Raw genomic sequence first — 23659 nt, 5'->3', positions numbered from 1 at the left:
TGAAGAGTTGCTTATATTCATAAAGCCCTGACATTCCCAGAACATGGGATAAGTACCAGTTTCGTGCTACTAGAGAGAGGGGTGATGATAGACAACAATATCAGCAGAAGAACCTCCAGGTTTTTGTCCTGATTATTGATGCAAGTTGTGGAATTTTTCAACAATATCTATAGCATGCGAAAGAATAGCCATCAGTTTAATGAATTATATTTGGAGAAGTTACTTGTGCTGAATAAGTATTGATGGAATCAGACCCTTTTGCCTGAGTCCATGCTGATCAAGCATGTGTCTACACCAGTCCTGCACTAATCTTATTGTTTCCTCACATACAGTACTGTGCAAAAGTCTTAGGCACCCTGGATTTTTATATGGTTTCTGATGGTATGGTCTCAACAGAGCTGTGATCTCAACAACATCAAGGCTCTCTGGAATTAACTGGAGATACAGAAGCAAGTGAGACAGACAAAGTCTGCAAATGAACTGTGGGAAGTTCTTCGAGATGCTTGACTAACCTACCAGCTGATTTTTTATAAAATGGCAAAACAGTATACCTGAGAGAATTGATGCAGTTTTAAAGGTCACACCAAACGTTGATTTAATTTAGTTTTTTTTCTGTTTATAGTAATTTTTTGATAATTAGAAACTTTTCATTATTTTTGAAAGCGTCTTTGTTTTACAGATTTTTTCTACGTGTGCCTAAGACCCTTGAACAGTACTGTGCACGTGAGGGCAATTTATAGTGACCAATTAACCTAGCAACAAGCAGTTGTTTGGATGTGGGAGGAAGCTGAGTGCCTGGAAGAAGCTCAGGGAAAATGTGCGATCTTAACAAACAGCAGTGGACATCTGGATTGAATGTGGGTGGTTGTACTAAATCAGGAGTTCCCAACCTGGGGTCCATGACGTAAAAAGGGTTGAGAACCCCGGGAATCTCTTGAAGGCATTTCTTAAGCCTGATGAATAGTAGTGTGATTTCAGCCATTTGACTAGTGCACTGAAGAGATTTTGTTTTGAGTTCACTTGACTTCTGTTGGCATTACTTGGTTCATAAAAATCTCAAGTAACTTTATACCACAAACATGGTTTTCATTCTCTGCATTTTATTTGTTTTACAGTTGTCCACATCCAGGAGGGACAGACCATCACAGTGAGTATAGCTGACTAAGGAACTCTCTTTAAAAATCTGCTGCAGTTGAACCATAACCTACCATTTGCCAGAGAAAATAGCCTTTCCCTTTATTAGCGGAAGCGTATTAGTACAAGTATTTATCTTACAACTATATAAAGCATGAGACCACAGCTAGAGTACGATGATTGTATATTTCTGTGTGTGATTTGGATCACCACATTTTAGCAAAGGTATTTTTGTGAAGAAAGTAAAAGGTACTGTGAAAGATCACAAAGCTGTTGCTTGGGATAATTAGATGGAGTTTAGTTTGGTTTTTGAATTGATGAGACCAAGGTGAAATGTAATTCAGCTGCATAAAATGAAGAGGACTTTGAGAGAACGGATAGCTTTCCTTAGCAGTGCTCACAGTGCTTTTCCAATCTGATCTGTTCTCTGGTAACTGTTTTATTAGTGTCACATGTATGAAGGAAGAGTGGAAAAAACTTTGTATGGCAACCGTACAGATCATTCCAAAACATCAGAACATTGAAGGCAGAATGTAGTGTTAGAGTTTTAAATATCTTGTGGTTGAAAAGTAGCTGGGTATGCACTGACATGTTAAAAACCAACAAAATAATAGACCAAAACTGGGAATTAGGTTAGGCTAAGAGCTCATTTACAGCTAAGGTAGGGACATGTTCGGCGCAGCTTTGTGGGGAGAAAGGCCTGTATTGTGCTGTATGTTTTCTGTGTTTCTAAAATGGACATAATAGACTGAATTGCTAGCTTAAACACTGTAAATTTTTGAGATTTTAAGAGAGCTTTCCGGGACTCTTCATCTCATGTTCTCGATATTTATTGTTTATATATTTATTATTATTATTATTTCTTGTACTTGCACAGTGTGTTGCCTTTGGTACACTGGTTGAATGCCCAAGTTGGTGTGGACTTCCATTGATTCTTTTATGGTTATTATTTGACAGTACTTATGAGCAATGTAAATCTCAGGGTATAAAACTAGTCATGGGAGATTTTAACTCCAAAGTTGGACAGGATAAGGTTGATAACATCATAGGACCTTTTGGATTAGGGGAGAAAAATGAAAATGGAGAAAGGTTTACTGATTGGTGTGTCAGAAACAACCAAGTGATCACCCATACTTGGTATAAAAACCATCCACATAGACTGTGTACTTGGATTAGCCCTGGAGATAGAACAAGGAATTAAATAGATTCCATTACCACCAATGAATGCTTTAGAAATAATATCACAAGTTCTAAAGCCTACCCAGGAGCAGACTGTGATTCAGATCACTATCCAGTGATAGTTACCATCAAAACAAAATTAAAGAAACTGAAACGTGGAAAAAAGAGAAGGAAGTATATGTTGGGAGAACTTAAAAACGATGGTATACTTAAGCAACAATTCAAAACAGCTGTAGAAGAACACCTCAATGAAAATGAAACAACACCTATTTGGGACATATTTAAATATGCCTTACAGCAATCAGCAGAGGAGATAATCCCAGAACAAGAAATCCAATACACCAACAAGGGGTGGATAACCCAAGAAATTCTAGATCTGATGGAACAAAGAAGGTTAGTGAAGAATAATGAAGTGCAATACAGAGAGCTAGACAGACAGACCAGACATTTGTGCAGTATTGCAAAGGAAGAATTGCTGAATCAAAAATGCAATGAAGTAGAAGGCTTTATTAATAACAGCAAAGAAATGCACAAGAAAATTAAGGAAATTACTGGAATTAAGAAAACCTCCTCTACAGGATGTGTAAGATCAGCAGATGGATCCATCCTAACAGATCCAGATAAAGTATGTGAGAGGTGGATTCAGCATATGGAGCAGTGTTTTGAAGATAATAGAGGGGAACTCGCAGATATTAAACACCCTAATTTTGGCCAACCTATTACCAAAGAAGAAATGACTAAAGCAATGAAAAGCATGAAACGTGGTAAAGCCACTGGACCTGATGAAATTTCAGTGGAATTGATACAAGCCCTAGAAGATCTGGGTGTCTTCTTTTTGAACTGTTTAATGGCATATATGAGTCTGGTGTATTGCCTGACAATCTCTTGGTATCAGTATTTATAACTCTGCCAAAAATTCCTGGAGCTATTGATTGCGAAAATTATAGAACAATCAGTCTTATGAGTCACATAATAAAGATTTTGTTGAGAATTATTCTGAGTCGAATTAAAAACAGGTTAAGGCCAGAAACTTCTAAACTGCAGTTTGGGTTTATTGAGGATCGAGGAACTAGGAACTCAATTTTCATACTACGAATGCTTTCAGAAACGGCAATTGAATATCAAAATGATGTCTTTTTATGTTTTATTGGTTTCACTAAAGCATTCAACAAAGTGCAACATGAAAAATTATTTCAAATTCTCGCTAAGCTAAACATTGATGGAAGGGACCAACAACTGCTTCAAAATTTATATTGGAATCAAATGACAGCAGTAAAAATTTAGGAAATTTTGGACTAAAATTCAAAGAAGAGTTAGACAAGGATGCGTTGCCTCACCAGAATTATTTAATATCTATCGTGAAATGATTTTCAGAGAAAAAGAAGACCTGGATTGAATAAAAATTGGAGATGTTAACCTCAACGATATAAAATATGCAGATGATACCACCCTAATAGCATGTGCTGCAGAAGACCTACAAATTCTCCTAGACAAAGTAGTACAAACAAGTGCAGATTTTGGTCTAACCATCAACTGTAAAAAAACCAAATATATGGTAATATCAAAACAGCAAGATACTCCCAACTGCCAATTGTACAACGCTAACCAAGAGATTGAACAAAAGACTAGCTTTAATTACCTTGGTAGCTTTATATCACAAGATGCTAGAAATAAAGTAGAAATAAAAAGAATTGCCAGTGCCAAAACCAACTTCCAAAAAATGAAACCCATTTTTACCAACAGACACATTTCTATGACAATGAGGCTTAGGCTACTAAAATGTTACATCTGGTCAATCTTGCTGTATGCTTCCGAAACATGGACTAAAACACCAGTATGCCAAAAATACTTAGAAGCAACAGAAGTGTGGTTTCCTAGAAGAATGCTGAAAATATCATATGGAGACAGTACTCCAACGTGCCCATACAAAAAGATCTTTAATGAGAACAATAAATGAGAGGAAACTTAATTTCCTGGGCCATGTCATCAGAAAGGGAGAAATAGAATGCCTTACATTACAAGGCTGTAACGCGGAAGAGGAAGGCAAGGAAGAATATATGTGCACACTGAAAGAACTAACAAATCTAAATGTGCGAGATATTGATGCTGCGAGGGATCATTCAATGTGGAAAGCCATGATCACCCAAGCGTGTAATGCGCAAGGCACATGAAGAAGAAGATTCCATTATGGATTTATAGAGTATGCCCACAAGAAATGAATCTCAGTGTTAGATATGACATATATGTACAAACATACTTTGATAATAAATTTACTTTGAACTTTGAGCATAGCTGTCTTAATACCATGTTCTTTGGGAATTTTTGTGGTGTGTGTTTTTTAAAATTGCAAAACTAGGTGAAATATGGTTTTATAGATTGAAAGGATTTGGAGGAACAATTAAGTGAAAGTTCAAGAACTGCTTTTCTCATGGATAAAATTGATATAGCAATTTCAATACTGACAGTTGTATAGTGGTACCAACAATGAGATTACAGAACTTCCTGGCACTAGCCAGGTCTCATCACATATGAAGTGCTACTGTTTACTTTTTAACTTGTGTCATAATGCCTTAGTATTAACTTATTTGTGGCAATATCACGTTATGTGTTGTGTGTGAATTATACGTGCTGTTGTACGTATCTTGGTCGAGAGGAATGTTGTTTCACTTGGTGCTATACATGTGTATGGTTGAATTGCAATAAACCTGAACTTGAAATTTGAAAGGGAAAAAAGCAAGTAAGCATTGTGGGTGTGAGGTTTTGGAGGAATTGAGCGGGAAGCGATATCAACATTAGTGTATCTAGTCAAAATCAAGAGAAAGTGGGAAGAATGGCAGTGTGAAAAAAAGCTGATGAACTTTTAATAATGAATCTTGGCTAACAAATGATAAGGATTTGTTCTTGGAGACACAAGACTTCCGATGCTAGAAATCTGGAGCGACATAGGAAGGAGCTGGAGGAACCAGGATCTGTGGAAGGAAATGGACGGTTGAGTTCCTCCAGCTCTTTCCTGTGTTGCTCTAGATTTCCAGCATCAGAAGTCTCTTATGTCTCTGAGATGAGACTCTTCATCAGGAATTTTTCATACGTTCCAGCTATGAGTCAGAAGGAGACTTTATAAGCTGTACACATCAATTTATGTACTTATTTATTTGGAGATACAGTGTGGAACAGACCTTTCTGACCCAATGAGCCGTACTGTACAGCAATCCACTTATTTTAATCCTAGTCTAATCATAGGACAATTTACAATGACCATTTGACCTACTAACTGGTATATCTTTGAACTGTAAGATAAACCCAGTGCTCTGATGGTTTCTTTCTCCCCAGTCTCTTGTGTCTTGTAAAGCAAAATAAAAATAGTTAAAAGTTCAAAGTCAATTTATTATCAAAGTCTCTATATACTACCTTGAGATTAATTTCCTTGCAGGTATTTACACTAGAACAGAGAAATGCAGTAGAATCACTGGAAAAAAGTCTACACACAAAGATTGACAAACAACCAATGTACAAAGAAGATAAACTGTGCAAATAAATACACAGAGAACATGAGTTGTAGAGTTGAAAGTGAATCTATAGATTGTGGAACCTTCAGAGTTGAGTTGAGCGAAATTATGAATGCTGGTTCATAACTGTTCTTGATCCTGGTGTTGTGGGACCTAAAGCTCCTGTACCTCTTTCCTGATGGCAGTAGCAAGGGAAGAGCATGGCTTGGATGGTGGGGTCCTTCATGATGGATGCGGCTTTCTTGTGGCGGTGTTCATAGAAACATAGATAACCTACAGCACAAGACAGGCCCTTTGGCCCACAAAGCTGTGCCAGATCTGTCCCTACCTTAAAACTACCTAGGCCTTAACTATAGCCCTCTATTTTTCTAGGCTCCACGTAGCCATCCAGGAGTCTCTTAAAAGAGCCTATCGTTTCTGCCTCCACCGCCGCTGCCAGCAGCCCATTCCACGCACTCACCACTCTCTGCGTTAAAAAAAACTTACCCCTGACATCTCCTCTGTACCTACTCCCCAGCACCTTACAACTATGCCCTCTTGTGCTAGCCATTTCAGCCCTGGGGGAAAAGCCTCTGACTATCCACACGATCAATGCCTCTCACTATCTAGTACACCTCTATCAGGTCACCTCTTATCCTCCGTCGCTCCAAGGAAAAAAGGCAGAGTTCACTCAACCTATTTTCATAAGGCATGCTCCCCAATCCAGTTAACATCCTTGTAAATCTCCTCAACACCCTTTCTGTGGTTTCCACGTCTTCATAGATGTACTCAGTGGCAGGAATGGCTTTGCCTGTGATGGACTGTGCTGTGTTCACCACTTTCTTGGGCTTTTTTGTTCATGGGCATTGTTGTTTCCATACTGCCCATGATACAGCCAGTCAAGATACTCTCCAATGTGCATCTATAAAAGTTGCTCAAGGTTTTAGGTGACATGTTGAATCTGTGCAATTACGTGCTGGTCCCAGAACAGATCCTCTGATAAGATAATGCCAAGAAATTTAAAGTTACCGACCCTCTCCATCTCCTTTTTCCTAATGAGGACTGGCTCATGGACATCCTGTTTCTTCTTCCTGTTGTCCAGAAGGAACTACAGTCTACAAGTCAGTAGATTTTAATCAATCAAGGTGAGGGGAAGCAGTCAAACCAGTTGTCTTTGTTTCCACCCGTTTTGTGGACTCTGAACTGATTCTTGCTCGGAGATAATTTATTCAGAGTAATTGAATGTGAACACAAGGACCTTCAGGTAATGACCTGCTAAACCCGAGGCCATTCTCAGATGAGTAACTTTATTATGTAAAGTGCCGGACCTATCAAAGAAGCTATCTGTGATCTCATTAGACTCTGGCTGGACCAGTCAAAATCGAAAGAAACAAATACACAAGGCTTGGGGGGGGGGGGGGGGGCAGAACCATGAAATAATGTTGGTTGTAGCCCCAAACTAGAACCAATAAGAAGGTGATTCATGTAGGTAGCATGATTTTGAACCAGTTGGATGGAGATCCACCAGTTCAACTGATGGAACACTATTAGAATTAGGAGCTCCAAAAACATAGCGCTGGTAACTGTAGGAAATCAACTATCATGGATGTGATCTGCCCTGAAATGGAACTACAAGGAACATGTGGCCAGCAGCAAAAACTCCTTTTTAATAGGTAATATCTTATCTTTTCTCTTCTTTGTTCATGGAAGGTTGGGAAAACTTAGTAGGTGTGCATACAGCTATTGATTGTGTAAGTTCACATGTTCTTCTGTTGAGACAATAAAGGTACTTACCTGTAATTACAGATCTGACTGTGCCTCTATGATCATTATTATATCCTTATAACATTCTTATAGTTAATAATCAGTTTTTTTGATTTTGTTGACATTGAGTGAGAGGTTGTTGTGGTACCATTCAACCAGATTTTCATCGAATGCCAATTCATTTCTACCAAAATGGTGGTCAAGATGGCGTGTGTGTACAACGCTCCTTTGGTTGGCATCTTATAGACAGATCATGAAACCATATATTTCACTTCTTTTATGTATTTTATGCTTGCTTTTCATCTTGGATGTTATTCTAGGTCTGTTGTGGAGTCTTTGATTTGCTCCTTGGAGATCGTTTGGGTGTTCCAGCACTCTGCAGTCTCCAAGAGGAACTTGGCAGTATATACGAACCAGCAGGCTTCAGGACAGCTGCAGGATGTGAACCAATGTTTATCTCCATTTCGCAAATTAGAGCTTCCATTGTTTGCCGATGAAAGCAACGAGGGAGATTGAAACAATGAGGCGAATGCATAAGTTTGGAAATCGTTTGAGTGCTTCAGCTCTTTGCAGTCTCCGAGAGGATTCTGGGAGACAGTGGCAGCATGGACGAACCTCGTGGTGGGCAGGCTATGGGACAGGGCATGAGCTGATGCTTGTCCATTTTGTTAATTAAAGCTTCCATTGTGTGCTGATTGAAATGATAAGAGATTGAAGCATCAAAGCGAGTGCGAAAGGTGAGCGTTGGTTGCCTGCCTTTTGATCACCGAACATTACTTTGCTACACCATTGGAGAGGGGAGGCTGCTGCTGTGCCCGGAGAATGTTGCCCAGGTTTTCTGTGTTTTGGATTTGGACTTGGACTATAGAATTCTTTTGGTCTTTTAATTTTGTTTTGTATTCTGTGTTTCTAGTTTAATCTTTCTTGTTTTTTCCTTTTCTTTTGTGCGGGGAGCGGATTTGGGGGTCGATATGCCTGTTCCTTTTTGTTTTTTTTATATGGGAGGAGGGATTTGGGAGTTGATGTGCCTGTTCTGTTTTTGTGCGGGGAAGGGGGATGATGGTTGTGCAGCTTTTCTTTCTTCATTTCATGGCTACTTGGAGAAGAAGAATTTCAGGGTTGCATACTTTGACAGTAAATGAATCTTTGATTCAGCCATCAACAATACTGTTTTCAGCAAACTTGAATATGGTATTGGAGCTGTACTTAGCCACACGATCATAAGTATAAAGCAAGTAGAGGAGGGGGCTAAGCACACAGTCTTATGGTGCACCTGTGCTGATGTTACTGCCAGTCTGAACTGCAAGTGAGGAAATCAAGGATCAAGTTGCACAAAGAGGTATCGAGATCTTGGAGTTTATTGACGAGTTTTGTGGGGATTATAGTAGTAAAGGCAAAGCTGTATTCAGTGAAAACCATCCTGATGTATGTATCCTCATTGTCCCAATGTTCCAGCGTTGAGCAAAGAACCAGTGAAATGGCAGATGCTGTGGACCTGTTGTGATAGTAGGCTGATCCAAGCCACTCCTTGGGTAGGAATTGATATGCTTCATGACCAACCTCTTAGACCACTTCATCACAGTGGATGTAACTGCTGTTGGACAGTAGTCATTGGGGCAGGTTACCATATTCTTCTTGGGCACCGGTATGATTGAAGCTTGCTTGAAGCATATGGGTACCTAAGTCTGCTGCAGTACTTCGAAAAGCTGATTGGCATGGTCTTTGGTGCTCGGCTAGGTAGACTATCTGGGCCAGATGTTTTTTGTGGACTCACTGATCTGAGTGATGCTCTCACGCCGGCCTCAGAAACCGAAATCACAGGGTCGTTGGGAGCTGCGTGACTTTGTGAAGGTGTCTCCATGTTCTGTTGCTCAAAGTGAACATAAAAGGCATTGAGATCAACTGGGAGCAAAACCTTGTTGTCATGTATGTTGTTGGTTTTGCTTTGTAGAAGATGTTGGCATTCAGGCCCTGCCACAGCTGTTGACGTTGTTTCTAGTCATTTCCATCCTCTTCGTTGGTGCTTCTGCCATAACTCAATGCCTATCAACATATCTTAAAATTTTCTCTCCTCAGTATCAGTTAAAGATTCACCAGACGGCATTTTGTCTTTGTGGTGTCATGACCAACTGCAGTTATTGTGGAACAAAGGCTGCTTCCCTGATTTGAGGAAGGTCTATGGCAGATGATATATTCTGGTGGAATGCATTTCTGCTGCTGGTCGTGTTTCTCGTGAATTCCTGGATTTGAGTTTTAGTCCCAACTGGAGGTGGTGGGTATCTTGTTCTCAGAGCAAAGACATGACTTTGTCTCTGGAAGGGTTCTTGTCAGTAACAACATGGACAGATGTGCCTGCATCTTGATGAGAACAGTGATTGCTCCTGATACAACTGGGCTGAAATCGTATTAGGTTTTGTTGTACATGTGTTCTTCATTTCCAAAAAAGTGAACTATTTAATTGGCTTTTTGTTGATCTGGCCATCAGGCGTGTATGGTCTCTATCTCATCATCTCCACTCTAATTCCTTCAGTAATTTATGTTGTAGTCTTATCTCTGTAACAACAGTATTGCCACTACTCTTCAAACTCGCAGCACTTGTTCAGACAGTGTAAGCCAGGGAAATTGGCAATGGTTCTAAAGATTCCAAGGCAAAAAATGCATTCTGAAGTCATTTTGAGAACTTTGATTATAGATTATGGTAATAATCTATCCTTGGCTCATAACAATGAGGGTCTATCAGTTCCTTTGCATTAGGGTGAATTCTATTTTTCTTGAATTATTTGGAGAACCCAGGAGTATTCTTGACCAATAAATACATCGTAATACAATAAATACATCTATAATGGTCATATTCATCCATTCTGCTTTCAGATTGAAGGAAAAATAGTTGAAGATTCGACAGAAGCTTCCAAACCAAATCTTACAGGACAGTGTCCAATCTGCAAGTGGAATCTGAAACATAAATATGACTATACAGTAAGTATATTATCTAAGTTATATTTCTGTGTAATGTCAATTTGTGTAGTAGTAATTTTTAATGAATGACTTTCAATAGTATAGCCACAGAGAGGGTGGATAGAAGGTACCCACAAGTGATTTTGCAGATGCTGGAAATCCAGAATAACACACAAAATGCTGGAGGAAGTCAGCAGGTCAGGCAGTATATTTGGAAAGGAATAAAAAGTCGATGTTTTGGGTCAAGACCTTTCATCAAGACTCGAAAGGAAGAGGGAAGAAGTTGTACAAGCTGAAAGGTGGTAGGTGAAACCAGGTGAGTGGGAAGGTAGGTAGGTGAGGGAGGGGGATGAAGTGAGAAACTGGGAGGTGATATGTGGAAAAGATAAAAGGCTGAAGAAGAGGAAATCTGATAGGAGAGGAGAGTGGACCATGGGGGTAAAGTAAGGAGGAGGGGACCAGAGGGAGGCCATAGGTAGGTGAGGAAAAGAGAAAGCATTAAGAAGGGAGCCAGAATGGGGAATGGAAAAGGAGAGGTGGAGGAGAAATTACCAGAAGTTTGAGAAATCAATGTTTATGCAGTCAGGTTGGAGTCTACCTAGATAGAATATGAGGTGTTGCTTCTCAAACCTGAGAGTGGCCTCATTGTGGCAGTAGAGGAGGCCATAGACCAACATATGGGAATGGGGCGTGGAATTAAAATGGTTGGCCACCGGGAAATCCTCCCTGTTGTTGATGGAATGAAGTGGTCCCCCAATCTATATTGGGTCTCACTGATATAGGGAAGGTCACACCAGGAACACTGGATATGGTAGATGACCTCGACAGGCTTGCAGGTGAATTGTTGCCTCGTGCAAACTCCACACAGAGTGCACTGGAACACGGATGGAAGCTGGGTTGCTGGAACCGTGAAGAGGCGGTACTACTAATTCTGTCTTTTATCGCCCCTGTTACGAACCCCGTAACTGGATCACTTACCAGCAAAGATAGAGACGTCCGTTGAAGTCTGATGATACTATTTTTAACAGTATTTATTAGTAAAAATACACAAAAATAATATCAATGCAAATATACAGATAATATACATCGTCAATACTAAATCTAAAAGTGCGGGTATAATAATAATCAATAAGAAATAAGCTCTATCGTTGTCTAGGGGATAATGTATTGTCCGATGGAAATATAAAGTTCACTCAGTTCATGCAGGCTGCAGCCGTTGAGGACCGCTATGTTGCAGTTGTTGGAGAGAGAGAGAGAGATAGGATGGAAACAGTTACCGCTACGGGTTTTTTTCCCCAACCTTCCTTTATGATTTCGATCCGTCAGGTGTCTCGTTGCCGTGGCCGTTCAATTGTGACCTCTCCTTTAGCTAAACTGTTCTTCCGTGGTGAGCTCGCCACCCAGGCAAGGGAGGACGCACACGAGCCCCCACCGGCTTTTGCTATAAAACGCTGTCACGGGATTTCTAGCATTTCTCCTGGTGCGTCTAAAGGGGTTGTTCCCCAGACACTCTTTTATCCTTACTCACGGGGTCTCAGATGTCAGTCAGGTTGGGATGATGCAATCCCTCAACCAGACCACTCTGGTTGTCCCCTGAGGGGTTTCAATGAATAGTACAGTCCTCAATACACAATTCCGTCTCCAAGAGACAATGACCGTTATCAGTGGTTCCGTTCCGCTGATGTCAGGACACATTCCAAACCTTGTGTATTCTGGATGTCTCTCATTTCCTGGGTCTCAGACCCGAAATAATAGCGATCTTGCGATTCTCAAGAAGGAGGGGGCGACTTTGTACCCTTCTGCCCCTCAGAGTTGCTTCACATTCGTAACACCCCTAACTTAATGTGTTGAACAGATTTAAAGGTCACAAGTTCATAGGTCATGATCTCAGAGTTTGGGTTGGTGGAGGCCTGAAGGTCAAACCTGTGATTCGCGAGTCCTAGGGTTGATACCCAGAGGTTGGCGAAATCTGGAGAGCAAAGCTGATGGTAGAAGTCCGGAGCTTGGCATGTCTGGAGATTGAATGTGTAAAGGCCGAAGACTGAATCAGTGAGACCGGGCCAGTAGCTGGAGTTACAGGCCTGATGTTTGTGAGTTGAGAGTATGGGGCCAAAGGACTGGTGTTATCTTCGATACTCCTCTCTTAACTAATGTCATTTGAGGAATTATTGCTGTTGCATTTGACTGGCATAACAATCATGGCTTTGCAATCACATTTTGACATTGTTGTTCTTTTCCAAATGCAGTTTTAATTGGATGCGATTCATTGGCATATTTTCATGTGAATAGCTAGTGCATTTCGGGCACAAGTTTAATAATCCTTGAAAATGCAGAAAACTGCATAAAAGATGCAGGGTCCGAAAGGGTTGAAAGAACATTGTTTAATTGTATTCTGTCTGATAGCAGATAAGCCAGGGGTTCCCAACCTTTTTTATGCCATGACCAATCTAAACTAAACATCTGTATCTCCATTCCTAGTTTATATCTTGCACTCCTTCTGTCATTGCATCCACTGGCAGAATAAAAATGATATTGTTTCTGCAACCATCCCCAGCGCCCCTCCCCCACAACCTGAAGTGAACCTTATATAGTTTGCTCATGGATGATTGAGGAGGGAAAATGTGACTGGATATGGTGATTGTGTTCCAGCACAGATACGTGTTGTCCTGTACTGCGCTGTCATAGAACAGGGAGCTTTTCATTCCATTTAGTAGGCACCTGGGTGTGTTGTTAAGGTACATTGAGTACCTCCAGTTTAAATGTTTTTTGTTTCTTAACTCCAAACTTCTTGTTAAATTTTCACCTTCAGTGGTTCTGCACTTCACTGTTTCTTGCTGTATTGCATCTCTATTCAAGGATAAAATAATTTTTCTTCGAAGAGTATTGTAAATCTTTGGCATTCTCTACCCTACAGAGCAGGAGATGATGAATCATTAAGTATAATTAAGGCTGAGATAGATTTTTGGATTACAGGGGCAATCAAGGGTTACGGGGAGTGGGAAAGAGCATAGAGGGGAAGCTGAAAGTCAGATCAGACATGGGATGGGGGTATGGGGTAAACTTGAGGGGCTATTTGATGCATCCCTGGTCCTAATTTTGTACATTCTTTTGTGATGGTAGTATGCAATCTGAACTGAATTTTACAGTTCTGCCTTCTTTGGCCTGAGATGTTAAACTAGTACTTCCCCAGGCAGGTATAAAAGATCCTAAGCCATTAATTGAAGCAAAGCAGATTATCTGGTCATTTTCACTTGCGCAAACTGACTGCAGATTTTCTTTATTACAACAGACTGTATCAGGAGTGCTTTATTGGCTGCTGAACAGTTGTGGTAGTCTGAGGTCACTATAATCCCAGTTCCACTAAGTGTGTCTTCCAATCACATATCCTGTTAATCATGAATGTCTGCCTACAATTCTAACTCCTCCCCAGCCCTAAATTTCACAGAAGATCCGATGATTTTTGTAATGCAACGCTGTCCTGGTTAAAGTATGGAAGCACAGTAGTTAAATTACTGTATGGCTTGAGCTATGATATGGAGACATGGGTTGAAATACTACCATGGTGGCTAAAGAATTTAAATTCACTCAATTTAGAATAATGAGCTAACATTTTTAACAGTGACCATGAAATTGCTGGGTTGCCATGAAAATCCACCAAATCCCCCATATCTTTTGAAATTTCCAAACCTCTCATTTTGAGGGCCTTTAAGGAAGGTTAAGAAATAGTAGCCTTGTTACTGATACCCGCAACCTGTGAATGATTAAAAACCTTTGAGGTGTTGCAACAGACATCTTTGAGACGTGATCACTCTCTTTGATGATAACTATTGCAAGCTGAGTGGAAGCAAAGGCACTTTGTACATGAGTCAGGTTTCATCAAGAGGACCATGTTTAATTTGATAATTGCTATATTTCAGCCCATGGATGTACCAAAATAGTCCCTAAAGTGGGGTTTATTATCAAAACATGTTAGATGTTACTTAAAAGACACAGGGGACTGCAGATGCTAGTACTCGGAGCAACACAAAAGTTGCTGGAGGAACTCTGCAGTTCAGGCAGCATCTATTGAGGGAAATGGGTTGTCGATGCTTGAGGTTGAGACCCTTGATCTAGATTAGAAGTTACTTGCAAAGATTTACATATCTTTCAATATCTCAAATATTTCCAAGTCTTTACAAGAAGTGAAGTTTGTGTTTTGAAGTGCAATCATATCAGTAACAGGAAAAATAATAGGTAATTTGCACAAATCGAGATACCACAAATGGCCTATAATTCTTTCAAACAACTTAATTATATTAAGTTAAGCATTGGCCATGTCACGAGCATAACTTCTCTGCTGAGTAATAATAGCAATGGTTATTTTAGCCCTAAGAATACAGATGAGGGTGTAGCCTTCTCTCATCCAGAGTATGGCAAGCCTGACAGTGCAACTCTTCTTTAAAAATCCAGTACTTTATGCTTTCATTCCTTGAACTTACAACCTTCTGATTCAGGTGAGAATCTTATTAACCCAGCCACGGGTGTCATGGTATCACAAATTCTAGATGGGCAGTTGATTGTGTGTTATTAATTGAAAAGCAAAGGTGACCAGTTTGTTTGTATGTTAGAACTGAGGAGAAGGGTGGGTAATGTTCCTGAGTGTTGTTCAATAGTTTCAACTAGTGTGGGAGCTTTGGTGACATGGTAAAGACTGCTGAGGTAAAGACCATTACAATTTACCCATCCTGTTCAAGTTCTAATTGATTGAACTGAACCAGCAAACTTAATTCACTTTGCCTGTATGCCATTGACCAAAATCTTTCAACCCCTGTGACTGAGATGATTTGGAACTCAGATCCCAGTGGAGGACAGAAGAGCCTGTTACTCTGAATGAGGTCATATCCTTTCATGAGTGCAGTCAATTTAGAAATACCTAACTCATTCCAGTTGGCTGTTCTTGATACCGAAGCAAATTAAGCTTAATTATCCTCTCAGTATCACAAATCTGATCCTGGCATTAGGAAGAGACAATGTAAAGGCAGGACTAAGCCATTCTGCCATGCAATGTGGATATGATTTTCATTTAAATCATTTTTGCTCTGTAACTCTACCAAGCTTGGTTTTGTAAACTTTAACTTGCCCTGTGGCATGTTTTTCTAGTCTTCACCATCCAAGGAAACAGTTCCTCCTGTCATTTCATTTAATCATCTTAAATACTTCAATTAGATCATGTTTTATAGAGAAGAAAATAGCGTAAAGAGTGCCAACGCGAGGCTTTGGTCTTGGGTATCAGTAAAATCAAGAGTCCAACTTGCCTATGGAACTGTTTGGCCTCAGTCATTATGAGAGCAAGGCTTGACTGGTGTGGTCCTGAAACAGGATCCAGTTGAAGCTCTGGGATAAAAGCACTAAGTAAGTTACTTGCTGCCTTATTAGCACACTACAGACTTCTTCACCCATCAGTTATCATTCACTTCAAGAAGGTCTTAACTAGATAATCAGTATTTATTTCAAATTCCAGAATTTTTGAATCCTTGAACTAAATGACTTTCAGCCAAGATTGGCAGACACACAAGAATGTGGCCCTATTGAATGCAAAGTAAATACGTTTCATTGCAGTGAACAATAGGAGCTACTTCCTTGCACAAATATTAGGTGTTGTACTTCCCTTGGCTTTTAAATTGAATTAGTATTTTGTTGGCTGAGCCCTAAGATTTTTAATTAAAAATAAAAAGGAATGGCCAAACTATTTCAGTGTGCTTACTGAGGAAAGTATGTGGATGTAGCACAAAGTATACTTTGGAGAGTTAATGCAATTGCTCAGTTACTGATCTAAAGGTAGTTGGGTCAGTTACTGTGAATGGAGAATTTCAGAATAAAGCGCATTTAACAAAAGCAAATAGTTTCAAGAAAAGTTAGCACAGTGCCTGGAACAGAGGAGAATGATTTTGTGAGTAGCCAACCTCATTTGTTGGGAAGAAGTCTTGATAACCACAACCAGATAGCTGCATGGTTTAGTTATTGAAAAATTAGCTCATTTGACAAATAATTATTTCAATAAGGGAGCAAAGTTTTTTTTAAATGTTGAGAGATTGATAGTGTTGATGGTTAGAGAGAAATGTGTGTGCTTTTACATAAGGCACTGAAGGCAACATACAGGTGCAGCAAACAATGAGGAGGGCAGATGGCGTGTTAACCTTCATTATGAAAGGTTATGAATGCAAATTGAAGGAAGATGTATGAGACTGTACCTGGAGTAATGTATACAGTTTTGGTATCCTTACTTAAAAAGTACTTGGCATAGATGGAGTGCAACAAAAATTCACTAGACTGGCTCCAGGCATGGAATGTCTTGAGTATAATGGGACTGTACTCTCTAGAATTCAGAAAATATATAGAAACTCACAAATTTCTTTCTTTCTTTTTCAATATTTTTATTGATTTCTTACATAAAAGAATTCAGAGTACAGTAGGATATGTAATATATATCGATTACAATATATTGGAATCACAAATATAGTCTCATTACCTCAGATCCATATAAATGAAATTTAAACATAATACTGAAAAAAGATAATTTTATTACACAAAAAAGTCTAAACCCACTACCAGAATAAAAAAAAACAGCTATTTGGTTTAAAAAAAAGGAAAAAATCCTTATCATATAGTAAAACATCTGTGCTTAATAGCAAATCAAAGATTTTGAAAATAGTTCAAAAAAGGTCCCCACAATGTAAAAATAATCTTGTCTAGGTTCAGAAATGGAACAGCGAATCTTCTCTAAATTTAAGCAAGACATAACATCATGTAACCAATGAGTATGAGTAGGTGGAGTGGCAACGTTCCACTCAAGCAACAATGCCCTCCAGGCTACAAGGGAAATAAAAGCCAAAATGTGAAAATCCTGTGTCTCCAAAATAATATCATTTCTTCCAACAATACCAAATAAGGCAGTCAAAGGACTAGGTTTAAAATTTATTTTAAAAAGCACCGAAAAAGTTTGGAGTACTTCCTTCCAATATTTTTCAAGACTCGGACAAGTCCAAAACATATGAGTTAGTGAAGCTTCTCCATTGTTACATTTATCACATTTACCGCATTGTAGAAGGGAATGACGGGCACGTAACAATGAGGTATTAACCAATTTAAAATTTTTATTCCAAGTATCCTCAGAAATTGGAATCTGTAAATCTTGTTCCCAGAGATTTTTAATTTTGTCTAAAGGAATATTTCTCATTCCCAACAACATACCATAAATATTAAATATAGATCCATTATGGAAGGGTTTCAAATTAAAAATTGTATCAAGTAAATTCTTATCTGGACTTTTAGGAAATATATGTACTTGAGAATGCAAGAAGTCTCTTGGGTCTTGGGTAGGCTATTGTCAAGTCAAACTTGAGTTTCTAGAAAGTATTGGGACCTAGAGGTAAAAGAAAATAAAATTTAAAAGTAATAGCAAGAATCCACTGATAGACCGGATGGAACCCACTGCCTGAGTGCTGCTTCTGCCCGAAACATTTGGGGGGACCCTGCAGCATTGTATCGGCAGTCCGGGAGCAGCGTTGGAATCTGTGATAAGATGCTGAACTTTAAATAACTTGAGAGACTGTTTCATGGAAAAGAGCACTGCTGTCACTGTGTTTGGGTTAGCGCTAGCTTCGTCATGGGGATCATCGCACGCAGGCGCTTCCCAGAAACGGCGCGAGGTTTAAGAAGAGCTCGCGAATCTTCGGAAGGGCTGCCCGGTTTGACAACATAATGGTCCATTAGAGAAATGGAGACTGAACTGGTTAGAATTTGTCTACAAAGTCCGAGAGGCAGCCAGTTTTTTCACCTTATGACTAATGACTAGTGACTGGTGAGTAAGGATTAAGGGCTAATGACTAATGACTGATGGAACTAACGGAACTATCAAACTCCCGCATTTGTGAAAACTAAAAGGAGGAAAAAGGAAAAATTGTTTGGTCATTGAGTAGAATCCAGTTAAAAAACCTTTGGGTAGGCGCATTCAATCTCTTTCAAGTGGGGAAGCTGCGCATGTTCAAAGAAGAACAAGAACTCCGACTTGACAGCTATACTTAGCTGACAGTTGTTCAAATGAAGAGAGATTGTTTCCAACAAACAAATCCTGAAAACGTTTAATACCCAAACTATTCCACTCTTTAAAAACTACATCAGTCATAGTAGGTTTAAAAAAAGTTAGAAAAAATAGGACTTGAAAGTGAAAAACTCAATAAACCAAAATATTTTCTAAATTGTACCCAAATCCTCAAAGTGTATTTAACTACAAAATTATCAGTTAAATTACTTAAAGGAATTTCATCTAAGGCTTTACAAACTAGATGCAGGAGTGACATTTGCCCTGTCTGGATAATGTAGGACTAGGAGACACAGGTTGAGAATTAGGACAGGGATGGGGAAATTTCCGTCACTCATAGTGATGAACATTTGGAATTCTTTGTCCCAAAGTCTGTGTGCATTTGGTGATTTTACAGCAAGGGTATAACACAGTCCTGATGAAGGTTTTGATCCAAAATGTTGTCTATACCTTTGCTTCCTCAGATCCTGTTTGGCCTAGCGAGTTCTTCCAGCAGTTTCATTTTTGTTGCAGAAATGGAACTTTTGGCTCATCATGTCCATGCTGAAAAGAAACCGGATATTGATAGTGTTAAAGGATATGGATAGTGCTGGAAAATGGCACTGCTGTAAAAGATCAGGCCTGGTGTTGCTAAATGATGAAGTAGGCTTGAAGGATCATTTAATTATCCTTTTAGTCTTAATGTTCCTCTAGTCAAAAGTGTCTCTTCCTCAACTTAAAAAAATGTTAACTCATGTCGAGGTGATATTGCCCTGATGTACCTGGTCTAAGAGATCAGGATCAGGTCTCTTGTCACTGACATATATGATGTGAACTTTGTTGTTTTTGCAGTAACAGTCCAGTACAAAAACACAAAAATTGCTACCAATTACTGACTAAATAGTGCAAACTAAAAGAATAATGAGGTCATGTTCATGGACCAGTCAGAAATCTGATGGTGGTAGGGAAAAAAGCTATTCCTAAGTCATTGAATGTGGGTCTTCAGCTCGTGAATCTCCTCCCTGATAGTAGTAATTCAAAGAGAGCGTGTCCTGGATAGTGAGGGTCCTTATTTGTGGATAACAGCTTACTCAGGCACTGAAGATAATCATGTCTGGAGTGTCAGCTGGAAAATTAGTATAGGTTGGCTATTTTCACAAAGAAGAGAAAATCTGCAGATGCTGGAATTCTGAACAACACACACAAAATGCTGGAGGAACTCAGCAGGCTAGGCAGCATCTATGGAAAAAAGCACAGTTGATGTTTCGGACTGAAACCCTTCAGCAAGACTGGATGACAAAAGCTGAGTAGAAGATTTAAAAGGTGGGGAGAGAGAAACACCAAGTAATAGGGCCCCAAAAAGTTGTTTCAGGTGAGGCGACACTTTACCTGTGAGTCTGAATGGCCCCTCCCCACTGATCTCCTTCCTGTCACTTACCCTCGCAAGTGAAACAAGTGCTACACCCGTCCCTACACGACCATTCAGGGCCCCAAACAGTCCTTCCAGGTGAGGTGACATTTCGCCTGTGAGTTTGTTGGGGTCATATTCTGTGTTTGGTGCTCTCGGTGTGGCCTCCTGTATACTGGAGAGACCTGTGTAGATTGGGAGACTGCTTTGCCGAGCATCAACACTCTGTCCGCCATAACAAGCAGGATCTTGCAGTGGCCACCCATTTTAATTCCATTTCCCATTGGCATTCCGATATGTTCATTGCTGCCCTCCTCTACTGTTAGGTTGGAGGAACAACACCTTATATTCCGTTTGGGTAGCCTCCAGCCTGATGGCATGAACATCGATTTCTCAAACTTCCAGTAATGTCCCCCCCACCACCCTTCACTATTTCCCCTTCCCTTTTTGATCTCTCATGTTCCCTCCTTGCCCGCCCATCACCTCCCTCTGGTGCTCCTACCACCCCCCCTCCCCCCGCTCTTTTCTTTCTTCCATGGCTTTATGTCTCTTTCAGCAATCATCTTCCTAGCTCTTTGCTTTATCACTTCCCCTCTCAAGGTTTACCTACCACCTGGTGTTTCTCTCTTCCCTCCCCCCACCTTTCAAATCTACTCCTCAGCTTTTTTTCTCCAGTCCTGCCGAAGGGTTTCAGCCTGAAACTTCAACTATGCTTTTTTCCGTAGATGCTGCCTGGCCTGCTGAGTTCCTCCAGCATTTTGTGTGCGTTGCTTGGCTATTTTCTTAACTTTTTCTTGTACTTCAGTGGAAGTATGCATTGTGATCTTGTTTGAGAAATGTAGCTGATTCTTTGCCATACTATTCTAATTGATGTCTGGTTCTGTCATCCAAATTTTGAAGTAATGATCAGCTGGGTCTATTATAACTAGCTCTCATCTAGGAGAAATTTGAACCTCTCTGCTGGTGTGTCAAACTGTGGTTTGAAGTTGTGCATGCCTGCTTTTGAGTACTTAATGTGGACTGCCATCCTTCTCATGATAAAGTTGGATGCTAAAGATCCCATGGGAATATTTTCTTGTGAAAAGGGAGGAAGTTTCTCTTTTAACTAAATCTATGAAAAAAGAAATTCAATTTTCCCTGAACAAATAATAGTAGAGAAGCTGAATCCCTCAGATTGATGTATTTATCCTCGGGGGGAAAAGAAGGTTAAAGGGAAATTGAGCAAGGAGTTGATGGAGCAGCCATTTTCACTGATTAGATGTCAGGAATCTGAGGATACTAATTCAATGAAAGGCAAGAGAACCAGATGAGTTACAAATAATTTTTTGCAAATTCTTTTACACTGATGCTGCCAGGACTTGAGGAACTGAATTATAGGGAGAGGTTGGGTAGGGTAGAACTTTATTCATTAGAGCACAGGAGACTGAGAGGTCAAATATAAAATCATGAGGGGCATAGATAAAGTGAATGCAGACACTTTTTCCCGGGGTTGGGAATTCAATAACTAGAGGGCATAGGATTAATGTGAGGAGGGAAATTATTAGGAACTTGAAGAGCAACTCATTTACACAAAAGGTGCTATCTAAGTGGAATCAGCTGCCAGAGGAAATAGTTGAGTACTAGTACGATAAGAACTTTTAAAAGACAGTTGAGTAGGTAGGTACATGGATTCAAAAGGTTTAGAAGTTTATAGACCAAATGGAGCAAGTTGAATGGGAAATCTTGGATGGTCAGGTTTGTCGAAGAGCCCAATACAGGGACAAGATCCAGACACAACTCTCCACCAACAATACATGCAGCTTATGGCAAGGTCTGCAAACCATTTCAGTCTTCAAAGCTAAGCGCAGTGGTGCTGCCAACATCACTGCCTCTCTCCCAGATGGGCTAGATCTTTTTTATGCTCAGTTCGATATTGCCAACACTGAGCCCCCGAGGAGAGCTACTGAAGTGACCTGCAGCTTGGACAACCCTGAGGCTTAAGTATGCAATTGTTACCAACGAGTGGGCAGTCGCAAGGCTGCGGGAACAGATGGCATCCCAGGACGAGTATTCAGGACCTGCGCGGCTCAACTGGCAGGTGTATTTACAGACATTTTTAATCTCTCCCTCTCCCAGTGCAGAGTGCCCTCCTTCTTCAAAACATCCGCCTAAAAAGACCCTAAAAAGACCAAGGTAACATGTCTGAACAACTGGTGTCCTGTTGCATTCACCTCAATAATAAGCAAATGCTTTAAGGGGCTGGTCAAGGATTACAACTGCAGCATGCTACCACCCACATCGGCTCCCTACAGTTCGCCTACTGACACAACCGATCAACAGATGACGCAATAGCCACAGCTCTACACGCAGTCATTACGCATCTGGAGAAGAAGGATGCTTATGTGAGAATGCTGTTCTTGGACTACAGTTCAGCATTCAGCACCATAATTCCGTCCATGCTTGACAAGAAGCTCAGAGACCTCGGCCTTCATCCTGCCTTGTGCAGCTGGATCCTGAACTTCCTGTCAGATCACTGGCAGCTGGTAAAAGTGGACTCCCTCATCTCTGTCCCTCTGACCCTCAACATAGGTGCCCATCAGGGCTGTGCCCTAAGCCTCCTCCTTTACTCTCTGTATATCCGTGACTGTGTTGCCACCCACAGCTCCAATCTGTTAATTAAATTTACTGACGATACTACATTGATTGGCCTTATCTCAGATAATAATGAGGCAGCTTACAGAGAAGAAGTCGTCACCCTGACACAGTAGCGTCAAGAAAACAACCTCTCCCTCAATGTCACAAAACAAAGGAATTGGTTGTGGACTGCAGGAGGAGTGGAGGCAGGCTGCCTTCTATTAACATCAATGAATCTGGGGTTTGAGAGGGTGAACAGCTTTAAGTACTTCGGCATACGTATCACCGAGGATTTCATATGGTCTGTACATACCAGCTGTGTGATGAAAAAAAGCACAACAGCGCTTCTTTCAGCCCAGATGGTTGAAGAAGTTTGGCATAATTCCCCAGAACCTAAGGACTTTCTACAGGGACACAATTGAGAGCATCTTGACCGGCTGCATCACTGCCTGGTATGGAAACTATACTTCCCGCAATCACAGGACTCTGCAGAGAATGGTGCGGATAGCCCAGCGCATCTGTAGATGTGAACTTCCCACTATACAGAACGTTTACAGAGACAGGTGCATAAAAAAGGCCCAAAGGATCATTGCGGACACGGGTTACCCCAGCCATAAACTCTTCCAGCTGCTGCCATCTGGGAAATGGTACCGCAGCATAAAAGCCAGGACCAACAGGCTCCAGGACAGTTTCTTCCACCAGGCCATCAGACTGATTAATTCACGCTGATACAATTGTCTATATTGACTGTCCTGTTGTATATTCTATTTATTACAAATTACTATAAATTGCACATTTAGATGGAGATGTAATATAAAGATTTTTACTCCTCTTATGTGAAGGATGTAAGAAATAAAAGTCAGTTCAATTCAATTCATGAGCCTCTTTCTGTAGTATATGATTCAATGACTGACATCTTTTGGTAGGTTTTTGAAGTTTGAAGGGTAGACCATCTAGACAACCACATTGAATTATTGAGGTGTTAAAAAGCCTTGGTTTTAATGTGGGGAGAAAAGGTTAGTATAGATGAGTGCAGTGGTCAATGTGGATTGAGGGGTCTCT

The 23659-nt window shown here is 40.3% G+C and overlaps 1 protein-coding gene across 1 annotated transcript in view; it reads left to right on the top strand.

Annotated features, from left to right (window-relative positions):
• The window catches only part of mrps18a (mitochondrial ribosomal protein S18A), a 119405-nt gene that overhangs the window by 3434 nt on the left and 92312 nt on the right, over positions 1 to 23659 (top strand). The window contains exons 2-3 of the mRNA XM_073056081.1: positions 1116 to 1147; positions 10434 to 10538. Coding sequence (XP_072912182.1) covers positions 1116 to 1147; positions 10434 to 10538 — 137 coding nt within the window. The remainder of the gene's footprint in view (positions 1 to 1115; positions 1148 to 10433; positions 10539 to 23659) is intronic.

This window comes from Hemitrygon akajei, chromosome 9, assembly GCF_048418815.1.
Source record: "Hemitrygon akajei chromosome 9, sHemAka1.3, whole genome shotgun sequence".
NCBI lineage: Eukaryota > Metazoa > Chordata > Chondrichthyes > Myliobatiformes > Dasyatidae > Hemitrygon > Hemitrygon akajei.
The sequence above is the reverse complement of the archived record's forward strand: the minus strand, read 5'-3'. Positions and strand labels throughout refer to the sequence as shown.